Here is a 23,349-nt window from a genome sequence, read left to right as displayed (position 1 = left end):
TATCCTTACAGGTACTATAGTAGCTGCGGACATTCCAACTAATTAAATGCAAAAGGAGGTACTCCTAATAACATTATTGAGTTCAGTTGTTTTTTTTTTTTAAATTTGCAGTAGTCTTGTGGTCTTTTCCTACAGTGCATATTCTCTTTAACTTGTGACGTGTTGCACTCTGAAGCAGATGATGTTGCTCCACCACAAGAGAAACCCTTGCCAAGGCAAACCTTGCTGGACCTTGAGAAATCTTGCTGAGGCAACACTGTTGGCTAAATTTTGTCAGTTTTTTCAGAGGTTCAGGTTTGTCATTGTATGGTTATATTGCCACAGAAAAAATAATACGAGGATTCAAATGGGTGTAACACAGCGGCTTTGCAAGGCTGCCATCATACCTTTACTGGAGCATAGCCTGCATAAACCACACCTTAATTAAATGGGGGTAACATACATAATGCTGGTCTTTATTCCCTAATGTTATGGTTATCACTTTGGCCTGTTTCAGATAAGAAGACAAGGCGGAATACAATTACTGGTGGACCTATTGGACCATCGGATGACAGAAGTCCACCGTAGTGCCTGTGGAGCTTTGAGAAACTTGGTATATGGGAAGGCAAATGATGACAACAAAATTGCTCTGAAAAACTGTGGTGGTATCCCAGCATTAGTACGGTTACTCCGCAAGACTACAGATTTGGAAATCAGAGAACTGGTCACAGGTTTGAATCTTTCGATATTTTTTGTTCAAACTCTATGCAGGCCCTACAAGCACAGGTCTGTGGTGTGTGTCAGTCAGTAGCTCCATCAGTAACTTTTTATTTCATTACCGTCTTCTGTGCTGTAACACAACACTTTAAAGACTCCTGGATGTGTGTAACATATGAATAGCTTTATTTGATATTATGCAGTCTGTTTCCTGTTACAGCTCCTGCTTTTTTTCTTCTCAGTTAGCTATGAATGTTCTTGCAGGAGGTGCTTCATGTACAGATGTGGGGTTGTGGGGCAGAATCCTACCATCAGCTGTGCTCTGCTCCCCATCCAGTCTGGTGTAGGGCTGCCCATGAAGAAGTCAGAATTTACTGAATTTTCTTAGACACTGTTAATAATTTCTTTTATACTTTATATACTGAGAAGGATGGTTTTGTTGTTGTTGCTTTTGAATTTTCACATGGTTTTGAAAGGAAAGTGGAAAAGCATGCTGGAGAGATGGACAGCATCCTCTTCTGAAGCTTTTTTTTTCTGAAATTTGGTATCATGCTATGTGATGTATGTTAGACATAGGATGTTCAGGTAGTGGTAAATTTTTTGTTTCACTAGAGTAAAATCCAGTATTTTTAAGGTTGCTCAAGCTTTTTCCCTTATGAAATTCAGGTTTGTTTTTTACAGAAATACAGAAATGCTTTCAAACAGTACCAATCTGAAACATTTGGAGATACCTTCCCCTTAAACTATCCTATTTAATATGCAAAAGAGAAGATGGATGGCTTTTTTGAGTTTTTCTATTTCTGATTTCATTCTATTTGATTGCTAATGTCAATGTGGTAATTAATGCTACAAATAAAAAATCTTAAGATCTTTTCATCATCCCATTTTACAATGCCTGAATTTCTATTATGATTTTCTTACTACAATATGTGAAGAAAGTTCTCATTTCTATCATAGAAGTGTCAGGGTACACAGCATCACCTGTGCTTCTGCAGAAATTATTTAACCTGGTGGGTCAGGCCTCATTTAGGACACAATTGATAAGATTTCCATCCTTCAGTTGGCTCCTGATTCCTTCCTTGAGGGTGTCTGAATAAACTCCATGGTGCTTATTAAATGTAGATTTTTATATTCGATTTTGCTTCTTGGTTACAACACCTATCACCTTGTACTCGTTAGGCAGGATTAATGGTGCAGAGATGCTGGGTTGCACAAGCTCTGATGGTGCCTCCTGCAGAGTGACAGAATTACTGACAGATCTAATAAAGTGTAACCACTGCTTCAGATTCAACATACTTGTTTGTCTCTTGGTTATGTTGTCTATGCCCCGACTCTAGGGAACATTCTGTTCTTTTATTCTGAGAAGTAAGTGGCAAACTGCTAATGAACATCAGCAGTAGACTTCAGCAGTTTCAGTAGCAGCTTCCATGTTGTCTGTAGACAGAACACATAATGTCATCAGGTCATTCAAAGAAAAGATAATAGGCTACAGTTTACATTCCTTCCATTGCACAGTATGGTGTTAAATTTTTCTGAATTCCCACAGAAAGGATGTGTGTGCTGCATGCCCTCAAGCTGTTACTGCTGAGAAGTTTAGGTGCCAACCATCAGTGGTAGGAACCAGCCTGTGTATGGTTAGATGCGGCTAACGGGGACAGTAAGCATCAGGAGAGCTGGACGTCTATGGAAGGCATGCAGAGAGAGGTGACTGAGGAATGGAATGAGAGTTATTGGTAGCTCAGGATTTTATTCCTGGGCCAGCTTTTGTGTTGTGTTTTTGTTTTGTTTTTATTTGTTTGTTTTGTTTTAATTAGTCAGTACATCCCAGAAGGCCACCGCTTCCCCTGGCTGCGTCTGCGCCTTTCAGAATGCAAATCAGTAGCACTGGCTTTGAAAATGAAATCCTGATAGTGGTGGTACTCTGCAAAGCTCCTTTCCAAAGCCATGCTCATAGCTGCACCTCTCATCCTCCGTCTCTTAGAAAACGGACTGGAATTGTGCATCATAATCAGTTCTCCTTTGCTTTTTTTGTGAAGTGTTACAGTGTGACAGCTGCCCCAGTTAGATTCCTTCCCTCTGTCTTTTCTGGGGAAAGAAGGATTACTCCTGCAGCAGCTGCCTCAGTAATAAAAAATATTTAACTTGGTGGTGGGCACGAGGGAAAACAAAAATTTCTCCTGCTTCCTGTCAGCTTTCTTGATATGAGGTGGCAGGAAGATAATTATTTCAGTAGTGCCACCGTAGCCTGAAGGAAGTACTGAGAAAATAATAGCAAATGGGTGTTTTAGAAGTAAACATAATAGCTTAAGCCTTTCAATCCCATGTTCATTGCGCATCCTGTCTACATAAAGCTGTTCTGTTTCTTAGTTCTGGAGAGGGCACAAAGTTCTTGCCATAAGACTTCATATGGACTCTGTCAGCACAGCCTCTGAATATTCTTCATGCATCTGTCCTCAGAGTGCTTCTCTTGGGTGGAGAAGTATCATTATCTCAGTTTTACAGATGGGGAACTGAGCCTATCAGGTCTAAATGACCTGTCCAGAAATCTGCCAAGACGAAGGTGTGAATCACTTTGAGTAGGCACTTAGCAGCGAGGGAAGAAATATGGGCAGGAAATGTTTTTAGCAGCTCAATTTATCTGAACAGTAGCGAAGCATTCACTGCCTGCTTCAAGTACCATGAAGCACATGCCCGCCAAGGTGAAAGTTATTATATTAGTTCTTCCCTCAAACATGTACATTTTCTTCCTTCTTGTTGCTTCTCCCCAAGGAGCTTAGAATTTCAATTTCCAGCTATCTCAAGACTGGTTTTGCAAGGGTACTTAAACCTGCAAACCAGCTTTCTATCCTAGTAGCTCCTTGCTTTTCAACATTGCCCTTGGCATCATGTGTGGCTTCTCCTGTTTTTCAGATTATTTTTTTTCTGCCATAATCCCCCCAACACAGAGTTTTTCACTTCTTCATTTATCTCATTGTTCTCCTCCTTGGTAACAGAGAGCTTGGACAAATATTGAAAAACCTTACTAAGCTCAAATTTTTGAATTCGGCAAACTGAACCTTATTGCAAAGTGATGCATTTTCAAGACTTTCATTACGTGGAGCAAATGGTTTCAGTGCAGGCTCCCATCTCAAAGCTTTGAGAGAACTGGGCTGCCCAACTGTGATGAAATTAAATGGTGTTAATACCCATGCAGTACTTCTTGAAATACTGAAAGGTTCCTCTTTGAGAAACACTTTCATAGTAACTTTTCTTACTAGAAGAACCTGGATAAAGTAACTGAGGTATAGCAAAAAATGGAAATGCTATGAAGAAGTGAAATATTCTGATAGAAACAGGGTTTTCAGCAGGGCCTGCAGTGAGGAATCTGCAACCTCTGACAATCTCCAGAGACTCAAGGAGAATCTGAATTGCAATGCCTTGTTTTGCGTACATTTGTAAATGAAAGTCTATATAATCTGAATGCATCACACTTAATTTAGCTGTTTTTTCACCCAAGCCATGTGCTTCTATGTTCCACGATAGCTCCTGTTAATGGGAAAAAATAAAAGCCTTTTATTTTAAAATAATTGTATGTTAACACTTTCCTAGTAAATATAAATAGACAAGAACACAGTACAAAATTAGCACAGATTCTGCAGATGGTAGAAAAATGTTATCACTTCTTAATGATGACAGTGTGTAGCTGATTGTGACTAAGCTTTTCTTTCCTGAGTTAATGTTAATTATGAACATTTCCATAAAATTCTATTTTAGCATTCTTCCTATTTGGTTTACTATTAGGAAAAAAATAAAATTAAAAAACAAACAAACATAAAAGTAAGATGTGTTAGCAAGAATAATGCAAGAATCCTGTTGATTCATTGTAGAGAACGTGTGGTCAAGCAGGTGTTGATAGATTCAAACTACACTTGCTCTTCGTTCTGTCAGCTGTGTCTGGTAACTGGTTAGCTGTTTCAGATGCAATGATGTGAACTCCTATTCTTTTCATTCTGACAAACAAAAATCCATCACTAGTGGAAGAGCTGTTTCTGCTTCATGAACAATGAGTTAACTAAATTAGAAATAGCTCCTTTTAAACAGGACTCCTCTATGGCTGCATCAAAAGTTTTCAAACTGTATATGCTGTATTTGACTGAAAGATAAAAGCGGATGATCCACTTTTAGAAAGCACATGATGATAAAGAAATAAAGATATAAATAATGATAGAGGAAATTATTTCTTACTTGTACTGGCAGCCAGCCTGCCGCTTATTTTGGTTGACATTAAGGTGTCAGAGATTTAACTATTGTCTAATGAAAATAAAAAATTACGAAAATCATAATTTTACCCCTCAAAATTAAAAAAAGCACAAACTATGTAACACTATAAATATATACTGTACAGAAAGATACATGTAGTCCCAGTATATTTCATTCACATTTATGTTCATTGAATCGAAACACATACATTCTGTTCCTGCCAAAAACATATATATAAAATCTTTTTTACATTATATTTCTTTCAAAGAATTTCTAGTTTCCGAAGTGTTGGCATATAGTAGGGTTGGACATGAAAAATTATCATCTACTTCATGGGTTTTGGTTTCTATTATGTATTTATGTTGTCTCTAATTTCAGCTGTGGACAATTTGCTTTTTGGCTAGGTTTGTCACCCCATGTTATGCAACATTATTATGTAGTTGTTTTATGCTGTATGTTGCATTTTTAGCATTTGCCAGGTATTTCAAATGAGGTATTTATAAACTTACTGATACTCTGTCAGTGTTACTGAAAGCTATTATATGTTATCCTGCTTATAACTATCTGGTTTGAGGTAACCACTGCAGTTTAAACTTCTTTGTGATTGCATACTGGTTATTAGTAGGTACATAAATTATCAGCAGGTTGGTCAGGAAACTCTGCAAGGTCCCTTTGAGTTTTGTATGTGTCTTCGCTAATCAGTGCAATAGCAAGTTAGTGAACCTGCAGTGATGTGTAAAGCAAGTTTAAGGGAATATTCTGTTTAAATTGACCCTTTGGCTTATCTCAGTGGAAGCTTTATCGTGATTTTTATTTTCATTTTTTAGGTAATTGTGGACTATTCTTTGGCATTTTCAACTTTATTGTACAATGTCAATTCTTCTGTTGGCAGTTCCCAAAGTCAAAGTAACACAATAGTGGTTGTTTCTTATTTGTGATGTTATTTTCTAATTGAACTTTTTGACATATTAGGCTTTAGATTTCATATATGGTAAATAATATTTAACAATATTATGGCAAAGGACTGAGTATTTAGTACTTAGGATCTTGAAGAAGTTTATCAATTTAATAATTCTCTGAAAAAGTGCCCTTGACATTAGCTGAGTTACTGGAGTGTGTAAACACAGATGTGACATTTTATTGTGATGTAAACTTTCACTTAGAGGTGGCAACTATTTGCAGTCCTGTTGCACCTGGGAGATTTGATCTGAAGATGAATAAAAGGTGTTTTTTCTCACTCCCAGGAGACATTCCCACTGACTTAAGTAAAGAAAAACCAAACCTTTCTATTAGTTGTGTTGTTATAATATTTCTCCTTGATATATTTCTAAAAATCTATTATATCCTTTTTTGTTGTTGTTCAGGTTTATACTAGGTGTTCTCTTCCAGTGTTTTTCATATTAAGTGTCCCATTTATTAATTATATTTAAATGCTGTAATGAAGCAATGAAAGTATAAGGAAGCCTGGCCAGTGAGAGGTCTAAATAATTATAATCTCTTCATATTTAATATAAAAAGATAAGTAGGAAGATATAAGGTAGCTTGCTTTCAGAACCAAACAGAAGCTTACAGCTTTACAGTAACTGAAAGTTAGATCATGAAGATATAATATGTTTTAGGTTCAGATATGTATGCTGGTTATCACAATCAGACAATTTGAAAAGCCATGTATGTGCTTAAATTGTCGTGCTGGTATAACCATGATAATACCATTGCTAGAAGGTTGACATAAATTTGGTTCACTATATGCCTAGCTAAGTTAATAAGACTGCCGAATATAATTTGGGATACGTAACTCTATGTAGTTAAAGAAAATGGAATCAATGAAGAAAGTTTACAAATGCCTTTTAAGATGCAGCTCTGTGAATTAGCTGCTTCTGCACCTCCAACATCCAATCACATTGTCCTGTCAATCAAGGAAATTAGAAAGGGGATGTGTGGAAATAGATAACCGCTAGCATAAAACACAGCTTTCAGAAGCGTTTGTATTGATTTGGGCAATAAAAGTCATTAATTCATTTCTTGTTTAGTTTCTCCTCTGCAGATATGCAAATTCCCTGTAATAACTTTAAAGAAGTGCTTAGAAGAATTTACCAAGCACAGAAGCAGGTGACTTACAAACTCTATATTTACCTTCCTTACAGTCAACAGCTGCAAAGATTGTGGAAGAGAAAATGAAATAGAAAAAACTTCCAAATTTTTCTTAGGGATACTTTTAAATTATTTTTTTAATATTAGGTTTCGGATAAGATTCACAATTTTCAAGTCTACTTGCTTAGCCACTTAAATTTGCTTGTATGTTTAAAAGCTAAATGCGTTTTCTTCAAAAGGGAGATTTGACAGGTACTATCTCTAATCTTTCCTGCTGTTTCATTAAATGGATGTAATTGTAAGTACAGTTTCCTAGCAAAATCAATTTTAAAAGTTGATTAAATCTTTTTGTACTAATTTACCTCTGATCTGGAGTTTTAAATTATAGATGTTTTCAACATTAATAAAATTATTTCTGGGCTGAAAATTCATATCTGTTTATGTTGGATCAAAGCCAATGGCTGAATGAGGAGTTATATAGTATAGTTTTACTGATATTTCTTCTCTTTGAGCTCAGAAGCATTTCTAGTTCACAAGGTTACCTAATAATTTGACTCTCTGTCATTGTTTGAGATAGTTGTATACAAGATATTCTTCAATGTCCTTCTTTCCTGAGTTCTGGGAGTCAGTAAGAATTTCATATAAAATGCCAAACTCCTACAAATCTGCAAATTTTGGGTTCCAGCAAAAGCATGAATTTCAACCCATAGCAGAAACTTTACATATTATACTTTATGGCTCTTGCTGTTACACTTAAAAAGATATTACGAGGCGAAAAGGCAACCAAGGATTTGTTGTATGCAGAAAAGTAATTGCTGCTACTATTTTAATAAAATTTGCATATAACACAATAATGCAGAAGTAAAACTAATAAAGGCCTAGATACCTGGCCTGCAGAAGTGGTGAAATGGAGAAATGATGTTGTACATTACAGTACAATTCTACAGTCTGATAATGCTTAAATTTTAGATTTTTTGTCACCTACAGAAAACATTGTATTTCTAGAAATGCAAGAGAGATTTCCAAACAAATCCAGGGAAGGGATTAGTTGGCACCAGTTACTGTGGCACAAAATCCTTGTTCTGACAAGCTGTCTTCCTCACACACTGGAGAAGGAGAAGGCGGCGCTGCTCGTACTTGTAAGTTGTTGGGAAGCTGATTTCCAGCCTGTGGTCTACAGCATCACCAACAAATTGCAGCACCGCTCAAAACACATTCTGTTTGTAGCTCATCTGTAATGGCAAATGTAAAAGTAATTTAATAAATTGTGTAATTTTGCTTCAGAAATGATTCTGTCTGATCAAATAACACTTATGCAAACAATATTGACAGTTTCAGTGGAATATTCTTCTACAAAATCTATTGCAATTTACTGTCTAATTATAAAACAGCTTTTCCCCCCTTTCTCAATAAGCTGTCGCTATTTTGGCCCTGAAAATGGGGAAACCCACTGATAGGATTTGTTGTTTTCATGAAGTCATTCTCAACTTTTTCTGAATGATCAGATGAGCTCATTCGCTCTTACCGATTAAATATGGAAATGGTTTTAAACTGATGCTGTCCAAAATCTTCCGCTCTGCTTTCTTAGTGACAGGCCAGGGCACTGATCTGGTGTGTCAGTTACACTCCGTGTGTCATTGTGGGCACGGATAGAGCTGTGACACAAAGCCTTCCTCAAGTTGACGGCGTCAGTCTTCTTCAAGACGAATGGGGGGAGTCGCAATGACTCCACAGCTTCCTGAGGTCTCGGCTGGCAGCAGTGCGATGTCCACAACGGGCAAGTCCCTCACTGCTCTGCCTCAGGGGTTGCTTGGGGCTGCTTCCACAGCTCAAGGCCCTCCTGGAGCAAAGCCGGCGCTGGGGAGGCAGCAGGCTCCTTCCCACGTGGCCATGGCTGCCTCTGCCATGACCTGCGCCATGGCACGGCCTGAGGCCTGCGCCACCAGCTCCCTGCTGCGCTTACTCAGTTGTCCTGAATTTACCACGCCTGGTCCTAGCCCACAGCCCAGGGTGGTCCCTCTGTGCCTGCCTTTCCTGTCTAGGATTGGAATAACTCACATATGAACCAAACTGAACTTTCAAGGCACAATTGGAAATGATCATCTTTTCCTTGTACAATCAGGGAGATGCATATTCTATGCAATTTCTTCTATGAAATTCAATCAGGTCATTCATATGGCAATGAAAGGGACAGAATTCATAATTTGCTTGCTAATATACTACAAGAAGCATTTTTGTATTTACTTTTTTTTAATTTGATCAAATCTAAGTTTAAGATGAAATATCAAACAAGACAATCTGGAGTGATAAATAGAGGACATCTGTTGCAGCATATGGCTTGACGTAACAGCTGCATCGAACTTCTTCAGCAAGTAGTAATCCTTTGGAAAAAATCAGCTTGGCATATAATTTTGATGCCCCTGCCTGAATGATGGAGTTTTAAAACACTTGCAGTTCAAAAGGACTTTGTAGTTTGAAATGTTTGTGTTTGCAAAACAGAAAGCTTAAATTTTCTTTTTAAAATATTTTGAGATAGATCCGAGTATTTCACTTTTTGTTTACAAAACAAACAAAAAAAGAACTAAGTTGAGGATAAGCTGAAACATTTTAATTTGTGATGGAATTGCTTTTTTCATTGTGGCCAAGCAAATTTAATTTTTTATTTTAGGCCAACTTCCCTTCCCTTCAATAATCTGTATTTCAGTCCTGTCTGATCTTGTATATCAATTTTAAGATATGGCTTGTGTTTTTTTTAAGTGTACACTGAGCTTTCCATTTTGCATGTAGCTATGACTTTATAGATGGGTCTAACTTCCTAAATGGTTCTTATGAGAAAGGACTTTAGTACCTAGAGCTTTAACTTGATGTTCATTTTCAAGTATAACACTTCTGTTTTGTCTTAGTGTCTGTTACAAAACATGTATTTTAATTTTGGGTGCTCTAAAAAATCTTCTGTAAAATACATGTTTAAACACTGAAAAAAAAATCTTCCCATCCATTTATATATGCCTGTTTGATTTCCTTGTTTTCTAACAGGGGATTTAGTTGAGAATGGTATTGTCATTATGCATTAGGGTGAAATTTTGTTTGAAAACGGTCTATTTTTCTGTGTTTCTCTCATTTAGAATTAAGTGCTTTTGATTTGGTTTCTGTGTTTTATGGCAGTAATATGGGACCAGTTTAATTTCATCAGTTAGGGAAATAAATAAAAAAGCTGGAATCACTGGTCTTTCCGTAGTAACTGAATTCAACTCTTCTGGTAATTTCTCTGCTGTCTGACATTAAAGCTAATACCTGTCTAACTTTCGTGTCCAATAGTTCTTCCCTTACACACTTAGATGTTATTTTAAAGCGTACAGCAGAGATAGAGCAGTAATGCTAGGTCGAAGTTCAGTCTTGTTGACAAGTAAACAGAAGTTTTCAGTTAATGCAATAGCATTTGGACAGAATTTGTTCAGCAAAGTTTGTGCAAACAATAATAAAATCAGTCCTTTAGGTTTTAATAAAATCTTATATTTAATTTTGGAATGAAAAGAGCAGCACTCAAGAAGGAAAGAATTAGCTTTTCAGAGTAAATGCTTATAATTATTCTTCAGTCAAGATCAAGCTTGTATTTGTTTGCAAATTAAAAAAAAAAAATAAACTTTATACTCTTTCCAGGAAAGTTTTTGTTTTGTAAGGCTGAGAATGGCTGCAGAAGGAAAAGAATTGAACTGCCTGCAGCTTCACTTTCTGTTCCATGGACTTGTAACTGCTTATGACTTTCACTGAAACCTATTCTTTCTCAATTTGTACTTTTCATGGGCCATCTTATGCACAGGTACATAGAAAACCACCTTTGTGCATGTACATGCATGTACTGAATTACATGAAGGTCCCCATAAGGTAGTCATACATTAACCAGTTAAAATATTATTTCAAGAAAATTAGTGAAGCTTCCTTATCTGTTATGCCAATTTTGATTATTTATTTATTTAATTATTTTTGAAATACTCTTGTAGGGAGCTATCTTATGAGCTCTGAATTGTTCAGGTGACAGAGTTCAAATGGCCCTGTGTTTTTTTTTTCACCTGTCGAAAGTCTGTTACTTACCAGTTCCTGATGGTTGAGCTAGCTGTGAAGTATGCTTGCACCTAGCATTAAGAAATGATGCAATGGCTGATGTTTGACGTCTTTTATGTACGTCAGTTAAGTTTTCCTGAAGTTGTAGGGTGGCTCCTGTGCTTCTTAAACACCAGTTGCATTTAAAGAGATGTGCGTTTCTCAGTAGGATAAATGATTTCATCTCTGCCCCTGCCCTGAACTCAGCAGAACTGATGTAATGCATACAGAGCCCACACCCTGCTGCAATGGAGCTGATCAGCTCTGCCAAGCAGCATTACAATTACAAGGGGCTCTTGAGCATCAAAGCTGCAGTGAGAGCCAGTAAGTGACTTTTCTAGCACTTGAGAGCTTGGGGTAGAAGATGCTTTTCCTAAGGGCACCAGCAAAAGATCCCTTGTGCTTAGCTTCTCAGCAGGGTATTTAGCTCTCAGATTTCAATCTGATTTGTTATATGCGTGAAGGTAACCCCCTGGAGTACCAGCATGCCTTCAGCTTATAAACAAACAGCCTGCCAAAGCTGTACTCAGTGTGAGGCAGGCAGGGTCTCAACTCTACCAAAGACTCTGCATCAGACCATGACCAAACTATTAAACTAAGATAGAAGGAAAAGCCTGGAAGACTTTGATTTTTATTTTTAACAAAGAATATTCAATAAGCCAAGTCTTAAGTATAAGTTTAAGGCTGTTTTAAACATACCAAATTGAGAAGAATCAAAGGTATTTTTTCTCCCAATAATATATTTACTTACAGTCAGAAATAAAATCTGATGATATTCAAAAATATCAGTGATATTTTTGCATGGAATCTCTACTTTCTTAACTTTGAGTGAAATAGGGATAGTACCTGTCTAATCAGGTCATTACTTACATCCGTTGTCTATAGATCTATATATATGAGTACCAGTTCTGAGTAAAACACTGGCTAAAAAATCTGTTGAAGATTTTAGTCAGGTTGAGTTTGAGCTCCCAATTTAAAGATAATGTTTTTTTTTATGTTCAGACTGCTCCATTAAATTGTCTTAAATTTAAAAAAAAATATTTTGCTTTGCTCCTTTCATTTAAATGATGCTATTTTGCAATAGCTTAAATTAATTAGATTTATGCAGAAAGCGGTGCTATTTCTAAGCTGAAGGCATAGTGGGTACACACTGTCTAGCAGCAGTAACATCCCATCAGCCTGGACTGTGTTTTTAAAAGCGTTTGTCTTGTCTTCAGTCTAGACTTTGACTTCAATCTAGACTTCAGCTAAGAGAAAGGTAAATCAAAACTTTTCCTGGTTCTCTGTTCTCAGTTCACTCTTCCAATGGCAACAAATTTAAATTGCTTTAATTAAGATCTATGTGTAGTTTTCTTTATGAACTACATCTGTCAAAAGATCCCAGGGGGACATACATACATGTTAAGGTACATATGGAATTAAATCATCTTTAAGGTCCCTTCCAACCCAAACCATTCTATGATTCTGTGATATATTTCTGATTTGCCAGCATACATATTTCTGCAAAGGATGGCAACAAAACACAACTGGTAATAGGAACCCATACAATATTGTTCTAGTAGAAGAACTAAGGATTATACTAATATGTAATTTAAGATTAAGTTCTTCAGTTATGCATAATTTAAAAGAATTAGGGCAGGATTGGTGTTACCACATTAGAGAGAAAGAGAGAACAAAAAAACCTGCGTAGTGGCCACAGATGCCAGTAATTGAGTTTAAACCCTTTTAGCTGTTTGTACTGAGTTGTAACATAGCTTTTAAAAATGTTGGTTGCAACAATTTTCAAAATTTTTAAAATTTAATTGTTGTCGTCTGTGAAAGGCCTTCTTAGGAAAGATTATTTCTCTCTAGTGTGTTAAACAACCTGTTGAACCTAGTAAATGCATGTCCTTTGATAAGCTCTTCCAGAAGATTTAACTTGGTACAGCAAGATCTCCATAGCAAGCATTCCAGTAGACTCTTTTGAAGAGTCCTTCATCTGATGTCTGCAGACTGGTAATTGGTACTCAGACCCCAAATCCATCTTCCAGCTGGATTGCTTTCAGTACAAGTTTCTCACGTTTAAACTCAAAATGAGATTGCAAGATACTTTTCCTGTGGTCTTCAATTCTTTTCATGTAAGGATGAAAGCTTCAACCTTCAAATAAACATGATCAGTCTGGTGCGGCTATTTTTCACTTTCTGTACAGCATTCAACAGAAACCGAAGTGGCTTGCAAATAAACAGGGAGACAAAATGCCTCCTTTCAATGTATTACAACCTTAAATCCAAGGAGAAGATAAGGTACGACGAACACAAGTGATTGAGTAAGAGATGTTCAACATTGATCTGACCAGTTCCTTATTTCCTCTCCCCTCACAAAAGTAGTTCTACAGATGGTAAGCTATATTGAGTTAAATGACTAGATTGGATTAACAACTCTTCCAATCCATATTCAGCAGGGTAGGTTCCACTATTCTCGATGAATCATAGATACTCCGAGTTCAGTCCCTTCTCCTCCTATGGGCAGCTGATAGCATACAAATATTTAGGGGGCAGTCAAGGCACTTTGAGTGCTATTTCAGATTTGCTTATTGTGCTTGGAAAGCCAATTCAGTCAGGGCTTTCAGAGCAAAGTGACAAATGATCTCTATGATTAACTCCTTACTGTAGTCTTAAAAGGGAATGTAATGCATATGGGGCTTGAAAGATGTGTTCAGTCATACGGACCAGAGATATGTCCACATTGGAAGGTGCCTCAGGTAAAAGATGTTCGTGTTTTCTTCCTGCTTCTTGAAAAGTCCAGGGAAGGGATTATCTTCTTTGTCTCCACATAAATTAACTCCAGGTCCTTCTGAGCAAAAGTAATGGGAAATGAACTCCCAGTTCCCTTTATAACTGTAAATCCTTTAATTAAGGAAGGGTACAAGGAGGCACTTAAAATGCCGACCTCAGCAAGCAGCAGAGTGCACCAACTGAGAAAATAAAATATAACTTGTCAGAATTAAATTGTTTCATTCATTAATGTAGTTGGTAGCATCAAAAAAAAAAAAAAACCACCTTAAAATTAGGTAAAAGGCATTGCTATAGCACGGAAGATTATCTTATAGTTTTAAACTGTGTGTGAGGTTCAACAACTTCAAAGACTGTCAGGCTTACCAGGCAGCACGGTTTTGTTTAACTCTACCTTAAGTCATTATCATTTAGGAGAACACAGAACAGCTGAATCTAGTCTGGTGATCCCTTCATTCTGTTACTGTGAAGGTTTTATTTCCAGTTAGTGAAACCAGACCCTATTTTCTGGCTCTTGAGGGAATGAGTAGGTTTTTATTTGGAGCTGGCCAGTTCCTATGGAAGTTTATTGAGCAAAAGCTCTTGTGCGCAGTATCAAGTGTATTTAAAGTAGAGAACAAGGGAATAAAGATGAAGTTTACGTGAGTTTACTTTTAATTAGTAAGAACCTAGTGAATAACAGATAGTACATTACGTTTTGCTAGAAAGAGCTCTTATTTTTTATTCTTCTGTATTTTTTTCTGCTTTTCCAGTCTGTGACTAGTTCTTGAAGCCCAAAGTGCTATTTTGTTACCATCAAAGAACTCTTCTCTGCTTCAGATCTGAAACAGGACTTCTTCGCAGAGAAGCAACACACTGCCTTGTATGAGTATTAAATCAGACCTTGGAAAGGGAAAGATTTGCATACCATTTACACCTATCTAGATAAATGTAAAAAAAAAAAAAAAAAAAAATACAACTGCATTGTTTTTTATACTGAATAAACCCTGCAAAATACTAGGTATTTCAAGAACAGTAGATGTGCCAATGAAGCTTACCAAGAACAGGTTATAGATAAGTGAATATCAATATCATTCTGAATGCTTTTATTCCTTTAAATACTGTATTACTTTTCATAAAGGCATTCATAGCAGAAATCAAACAAAGACTCTTTAAAAAGTAACAAGTGAAAAAAAAAAAGAGCAGTATTCTCATTTCTGTTTTTTTTTTGTATCTAGCTAAAATCTGTCAGTTTCTGTCTGTTTACTATATACAGATGATTTTAAGTTGGACTTTTACTGGTATGCTAAGCAAAATTTTTACATTAAAATGCAAAACTGCCTTTATATACAGTTCTGTATAAAATAATTAAAACATGGAGTTGTATAACTGAAACAGTCTTCCTGTAGAAGTAATTACTTTTAAAGGGAAACCAAAAAAAGTAGGTTGATTCCTGTTAATTATACCTCTCCTTCAACACAGAGAATGCTAAAGAAAGCCTGGAGCAAGTAGTGTTCTTGCTGCTTATATTTATAAATGTTTGAGCCCACGTTCTTAGGTCTTTAGCAGTTTCCGCCCACCATCACTCCCTTTGCTTTTTGATAGTGTAATTTAATGTTCGTATTTGCAACCTTGGTGATTATGTATGTGTGGTGATTATAATATTTTGCCTTGTTGGTTCAAGACTTGAAAGCAATACAGGCAAAACTGAATTTTGCCCCTCAAGGCTAGCTGTCAAGCCAGGTTGCTGTTTCCATGGGAAGGAAAGTAAGAATGAGCTGAGGCCTAGCTCTGAGAAATTTCCAGTGGTTCTGTGACAATTTGTGTATTCAAGGCTGTATTCCTATTGTGAAAGTGTTCAGGTATCATTCAGCCCCATTTACGATGCAGATTTTTTTTTTCTCTTGACAGGAGCAGCTTCGTTACGAGCAACGATAATGTGGTTTGGTTTTGGCATTTGTTTTTGAATCTAAAACTATTCAATCTTTTTTTAAAAAAAGTGTTAATTATTAGTCATTTGGCTGTTTTGTAGGAGTTCTCTGGAATCTATCCTCCTGTGATGCACTGAAAATGCCAATCATCCAGGATGCCCTTGCAGTGTTGACCAATGCAGTGATCATCCCTCACTCTGGATGGGAAAATTCTCCGCTCCAGGATGATCATAAAATACAACTCCATTCATCACAGGTGCTGCGCAATGCCACTGGGTGCCTAAGGTGAGTACAGCAAAACATTTGCTTTGCCTGAATCATATTGCTTTATCTTGAATTATTTCTCATTCTTAGGCATCTGTAAAATAAATAATTTGTCTGTCAGCAACGAAGATGACTTTCAGTGCAGTAAACTTCAAGTCTGAAATTAGTTAGAAAACAAGCTGTAGGATATTCTAAAACAATCTCTACAAGTTTGCCATTTTTCTTAATGGCTTTGACCAATCTTCTCATCAAAGTTTGTATATTACAGATGTTTTTTTCTTTGTAGATTTTTCCTATTCCCCCAGTTGCTTAAGTGAAGCCAGTATGTTGTCACTATTACATCCAATTTAATTAAAACAAAAAGTAATGAAGATGCTTAAAAAAAGTAACATGCCTTAAAAGTTCCCGATGCCATTGATAAAGTTCCGATAAATGCATCAAGTACATTTTTTCTGCTCTGTGAAGATGAAAGTTGGAGTGGAATAAGAGACGAACCAGTTTAACATTGTGCACCCAGCATACCTAAATAGATCCTTAGAAAATATGGTATGTATTTATATTTATATACCAAATGCGTATATGCAACACCAAATTACACTTACATAAACATATGCAACATGACCTATCTATTCCTTAAAGTCACGGTAGATGTGAGATTGAAAATAGGATAAGTAAGAAGAGTTTAAGTTCTGACAAAGCCTTACAAAAGGATTGACTCGTAGGAATTTCTGAATTCCAATCCATATTAGTGCATTTATATGCTTTAACTTATTAGGCAAGTTCTCTAAGTGTTGTGTGTTTTTTTTCTGCATGCATAGTAGAGATTCTGTAATCTATCTCAAAGACATGTTATGAAGATTAATTAGTTAATATTTTTACATACATCACAGGAAATTTGTTAGGTGAGTAGTATATATCAATGATACAATATGTGTTGTATGTTGCATATAAATCAGAAATCCATCAGATAAAGGTAAATCAAAATACATTATTTGATTAGGAGGCAAATAAAATAGCAGTGTTTTATTATGTATGTATAGCAAGCACCTTTTTCTCCTTGTGCTTTTCATCAAATGAACTATCTTCCTTTCAGAATTGAAATATGAAAAGTTTAAGGGAAAAACTAATACTTATTATTAGTGATTGTTTATATGTAATCAGAAGAGAATGAAATACAGAAGGTAATAACTGATTGCAAATATACTTGTATTGGACTTAAATACAGGTATGTATATGCATATATCAGCTATAACAGGTTGTGTGTTTGTAGCTAGGTATTTGTATCTGAGTTGTATTAATTTTGAAGAGTTTTGAAAAGAGATTGGTAATATAATTCTATACAAAACATTCAAGTCCCTAGAAAAAAAGTTGCTCATATCACTGTGACAGAAGTCATTCCATAAGGACTTGTACCATGTAATACTTCTCACACTTCTGATGTTTAATCTGTCTCAGTTAAAGAGCTGCCTTTGTAAGAAATGTCCTTTATAAATTTGGGCCTTCACTGTGCCCCTTCCCTAAACATGCATGTTCAGTGTTGGTCTCCCCACACCATGATCTGTCTTCCTGTTAACTTTTCCTAACTGCTTCTCCCATCCTTGTTCCTGCAAACCTCGGTTCTTCCCACCCGGTAGTTGTTGGATTCATTGCACATTGGTCTTGAAATCTATCTTTCTTTCTTTCTTTTCTTTTTGTGAGTGTATGTGCACGCCCATTTGCAAACTGATGTGAGCTTACTGTAGCCTGCACTCTGGGTCAGCCTGAGGACTTGTGGCCACACGAGAATGGTACGTTGCCTGACACAGTATATTTACACTGCTTTGCAGCAAGGCTTACTACCAAGTGCTTGATGGTATGCTGTCATAGCAGAATGGCTTCTGGTCATCTCGTGCGAAATAAGCTCATATCTGCCTGCAAAAGACTGTGCATATTATACCTCCTGAATCCTTCCCAGATAGCTGCAATAATTCAAATGCCTGTCCTGAGCTGGCTGGTCTTCTTTCCTTCTAAAACCAGGCCATATTATGGCTTTTTAATATCTTTCTGATCTCAAACCCTCCTTATTTCTTAGATGCATCTTTCTGCCCTCTGTATCTGCTTCGGATATTTATTTGGCCTTCATCCATCTTCTTTAGATAATTTCATCCCACTTAGTCTGTGTGGATGCTCTTTGGCAAAGCCAGAACATTTGGAGACGGTTGAATTTGCTTTTGCTTCACACTAGCAAGAACTTTCTTGTTTACCTTTCCTCAGTTGCTGTTGAAAATCTTTCTGTCTGAATAAAATGTAAAATTTGAGGCTGTGCAAGGGACAAAAGTATTAGCTGACCTCTGAGGGGGTGCCTAGACTTTTGTGTTGTATTCATCTAAGGTAATGGGGTCATTATCTGGAGGAAATGCTGAATGTCAGAAAGAAAATATTAGAAAGCTCAGTGTTTTACAAGAGCTGATGAGCGTAGTGCATACTCTGTGCTGCTAGTATGATAATTAACATTCCTTAAATACATGCCACCCCCAATAAGCTTTCACACTTTCCACTGATGACTGGATATAAGCTTCAGATTTCCATTTCAAGATATCACTGGATGGGGAAATAATGTAAGGCAAGAAGATGTGATGGGGTTGCTGGCTGAAACATTGTTGTGTGTATGTGGTAAAGTTCTTTGCCCTTTTCCACGTGAGAGTTTGTTCTAAGACTCTCATTTGGTTGTCCTTCACCATTTTCTTTTTCTCTTTTTGTTTGAGCTGGTCTGTGAAGGGATGTTGGTTAATAGCAGTTGCACGAGGATTTTCAGTGGTGGTGCTCAGTATATCATAGGAGAATGATCTTCAAACTATTTGTCAAATGTTCCTAAATCTCTAATGCTGACAGATTTTAGAGACATCAGGATGTATTTTATAAGTTTTAATGCTACCAAATATGCCAGGACTCGTTTTGTTTAATCTTCTGGACATTTGATTTTCTGAGGCATTCACTGTTGAAAGCTTAAAATAACGTCTCAGAGGTGCTATAATATAAACCTTCCTATATGCATTGCCAATAAACAGTTTGCAGTGCTTACTATATAGAAGCAGACAGGTCTTTGGTTTGTGGGTTGTTTTTTTTTTTGCTATATTAGATGAGTTGTTCTTTCTACTGATTTTCCCGTTTCTCAGTTTCTTGTTGAGATATTCTTAGCTTTTTCAATTACAAAGTAGCTTATTAACTACAATTTTAGTACTCTTACCTGCTTATTCGTTATCATTTTTAAGCAAGTTCTTAATACATTTTAAAAAACACTATGTAGGAACACTCCAGTCACACAGTGATCCAGCTGAAATCAGTATGAAATCATATGAAAGACAGCAGCAAAATCAGACCTTTTTTTTTCCCGTTATTTTCTTCTTTCCTGAAAGAGGTTATTTACAAACTGCACTCTTGCATACTTTGATGATTTGATAAAAGAATAGCTTTAATACAATATTGTGCTAGTTAATTTCACATAAGTCAAATATTTTGAAATTTTTTAGATAATTCAAAGCTCTAAATACTGTTTTATACCTATCACTTATGAACTTATTCTTAATATTCATCTTTCAGAAACTGCCAGGCCTCAATGTGACATGTATTAGAGTAATCACCCAATTTACTTACCACCCCACTGAGATACTAGTACCTTACCTCATTAAGCTCTGTGAAAGCCTGATTTCTTTTTTTCTTTTCAGGTTTCAGCTATGACTTGTTTATTTGTGTTTGTGGTGTTTGTGAAATACTATATCTTTGTTTCGTAGTTTCTGATTCATTTAGTCTTACTACAGAAAATCAAGTGAAAAATGAATTTTGAGTCCCAGTTGTTTATAGGAGGTTTTATAATTCCTAATCTGAAATTTACTAACAACAGGAGACACATTGTACAATACTGTTTTAACCTGACATGTCAAGTTTACTTATCAGAAGTACATCCCTGTGCAAAGACCATCTGAAAAAAACATCAGATAATATCTTTTCAAGAGTCTTCATCCTGATGTACAATCTGGAACCTGGAGATAGTGTGGTGTTTTGTGGTGTTTTTTTTGTTGTTCATGAATTGGAGATGAATGTAAGGTAATAGAATGTAATCTGAGGATTTTAAGGAGCTTTAAGAAAGTATTGCTTTAAAATTCTAAACCTTTTTCAAGATTCAAAATCATAAAATGCTGACTTTTTCTTTCTTCCATGTTCTATTTAATTTTTCATCGCACACTGGTGACATATAGGGGTGACTGTGAAAATCAGCAATATATTAAAATAGATATCTCCCCCCATGTTAGTAAATTTGAAATTCTATAGGAGAATAACTCCAGTAGTTTTTCTTCATAAAGCCCCATACTTTTCAAATTTTACTACTTCTTATTTTCATACTTGTCAAATCTTTCAGAAAATATGTAGAATTATTTCTTTCAAATGAAAAAAAAAATATGTAGCAAGTTCTCAGAGTAGAAAAGCAAAGGGACAAACCGCTTTTAAAATATGAATTTAATGTAACAGGCTTAGTATTTTCTAGACAGGTCAACTTTTAGAAGGAACAAATTACCTTTTTACAACAATTTGTGTTAACTGTGAAGCCCGAAAGCAACTCTTTTTATCTGTTTTGCAGACAAACGATTTGTTTCCCAGACATTTACAGCCATTGCATTTATCCCACAGCCTTATTTCTCCTCTGGTTCTTTTCTAAGCATCCAGAGACTCTTGATTCATATTATTAGAAACTTCTACAATCTCTTTTGAAAACAACATTCTGCTGCATACTGACGAAGGAAAATGTGGGAGCGGCATAAAATAAATAGCATGGACAGTAGTATTTACCATATGTTCTTAGATATATATATATATAAAGAAACCTTTTATATGTATATATGAAACTTCTTAGGATACTAAACTGATATAGTTGTATGCACATATGTATATATGTGTGTATATATATATATATGTAAAAGGACTGATTGTTGAAGGTAAAATGTGTATCTGTCTTTACTGACCAGTGCAAAGTCTGAGTATCTTCAGATGCATATAATGGAGCTAGCTTCTAGTACTAGGACTAGGACCTTTGCTGCTGATTTTTTTTTTCTTTTTGGTTCTCCTCCTATCAACGGCGTGCAGTGTTTTTCCTCGTTGTATGCTGTCATGAGTGTAGAGATGTTGGACTTGCCAACCCGTCCAGCATCTCCCATTACTTTTTCTAGAGTCTAGGAGCTCTTCTCAAGCTGACCTTGCAGTCTTGGCATCAAGTAACAGAAAGTCCATGCTCTATAAGAAGCCTGTCAGAATCCAGGGTTAGGTTATAGCGGACAAAACTCAGGCTAACAACAGACTGTGGAGGAACTGAAGGATTAATGTCAACTCTCTGTTATTTTGAAGAGACCAAGAATTCCTGTTATATATTGTATAAATAGCGACCAGATAATTTCCAATTCAATAAATACATTTAATATAAATGAAGGTACCTTGATCATGACTTCTACATTCTTCTTTCCAGCGTAAAGCTCAATAGCATATTTATATACTAAAATAGAAGTTAAAATAATGACTATATTGCTTACTTTTAAATTTATTAGCTTGGAGGTTCTGTATTACTTATACACAGTGAATTTTGAAAAACTGTCTTTAATAAGCTCGATAATACTTTCCAAAGTATCATAGTGGAACATAGTTCACTGCAGGGAAAATGAACTGAACTTCTTTTTCTTGCCTTTAAAACAAGATAGAAAGGAGCAAGCTCTCTAGCCTGCCACTAGGTAAGTTAGACTTACCTAGTGGCAGGCATTTTAATCAGTGAATAGGCTCTCAATAAAAGCCTGCTTTTTAGACGGTTTGAGTATTTCTAGACTACCACTGACTCATCAACTCTGAAATTCATTTGCAGTTTTGATGTTGTTGATATTTAAGTATGAATTTAAATGTCTAATTTCAGGCACCTCAATGCAAAACTTGCAGACAAGCTGCTTTCATGGGCATGAAATACACAAAATGTATTTTTCAAAAGGCCTAAAACTTTCACTAACTTATGTATAAACGTTGACTGCCATGTTCCTCACCTTGAAAGCACAAACCAAAACTGGAAAAGTCACAGGAAATGAATAAAGAGTCAATCTAATGTGGTCATTCTAATGTGGATGATGTTTCACCTTTTCAAGAAGGTAAAAGGCCCAATCTAGGAAAAAGTCACAAACCAATTGGAGAGGCTACAATGACGGTGCGTCCCACTTACACACAAATTTTAGGAGGCAATTTATGCAGGGTATGAGAGAGATTATGCCTTACTGAAATCTGTGATGACTCAGAAATGTAGCTGAAATAAAAATCTAATGTTGTAATTTGGGGCAGAAGAAGATTTTAGTTTGAATAGATCAGTGTCCTCTGATTACTGCTATAATATTTTTATTCAGAAAAATACTCAAGGGAAAATTATGAACAGAATTAAATGTGTTAAATGTGTAGCTGTGTCAGATCCTTAAGCACCCCTCTTTTTCATAATGGTGCAGTTACTTGCATTCTACATATTCATGAACAAACTTATAAGGTTTACACAAGGTCATACTGTATTAATTATAGCACTGGTATTCAAATAGCACTCTGAAGTTCAATGCTGTTTCAGCATTTCTGGTAAAAGCTTTGCTTCAGCCTATGAAACTGATGTTACAAGTTCCTTGTACATCTGGAAGTTCATTCTGGGCTCAAATTTTATCAAAATCTCAACCAGAAATTTTATTTTTAAACTGTTGTTGAGTACCTTTTGTATTCTTCTTTGGTCTGAAAAATAGCACATCATACTTTTTTTGAGACACTTTTTGCTCTGCTATGCTTAGAAACACGTAACAGCCTTTGGCTGGGTGCCTTCTTCCTCCATCATTTTATCTGGTAAGAGAACCTGGACTACTCTGCCTAAATCTGCCTTCAAATGCAGAAGGAACTCCCAATGTATTGATTTTACACCAAGACAGAAAAAGGTTATGGTGAACCTCCATCTTGTAAGTATTAAGTAATTCCTGAGCAAACAAGGAAACTCATATACATTTCAATGGGACTTCATGTTTGTATACAAATTAAAAATATTGGACATATTTGTCAAAGTCTGATAATTTAGTACATAACTGAAATTTAGTTCCTATTCTTCAACTGAGATCTTTTATTTTCTTCAATACTCATGATGTGAGGTTTTTTTAGGGAAAAAAAAACACTAGGTGTAATACGGTTATAAGTATTTACATGTTCCTATGACAGGAGTGTGTTCTTCCTGTAATTCACTTGCTGGAAATTT

The 23,349-nt window shown here is 36.0% G+C and overlaps 1 protein-coding gene across 10 annotated transcripts in view; it reads left to right on the top strand.

Moving 5' to 3' along the window:
- CTNND2 (catenin delta 2) overlaps nt 1-23,349 on the top strand; it is a 644,756-nt gene that overhangs the window by 499,313 nt on the left and 122,094 nt on the right. For all 10 annotated transcript variants that reach the window (XM_083825789.1, XM_083825793.1, XM_083825790.1 and 7 more), the window contains 2 exons: nt 497-710; nt 15,911-16,094. In XM_083825789.1, the coding sequence (XP_083681915.1) occupies nt 497-710; nt 15,911-16,094 (398 nt within the window). The remainder of the gene's footprint in view (nt 1-496; nt 711-15,910; nt 16,095-23,349) is intronic.

Source organism: Anser anser (genome assembly GCF_964211835.1).
Source record: "Anser anser genome assembly, chromosome: 2".
Taxonomy (NCBI): Eukaryota; Metazoa; Chordata; class Aves; order Anseriformes; family Anatidae; genus Anser; species Anser anser.
The sequence above is the reverse complement of the archived record's forward strand: the minus strand, read 5'-3'. Positions and strand labels throughout refer to the sequence as shown.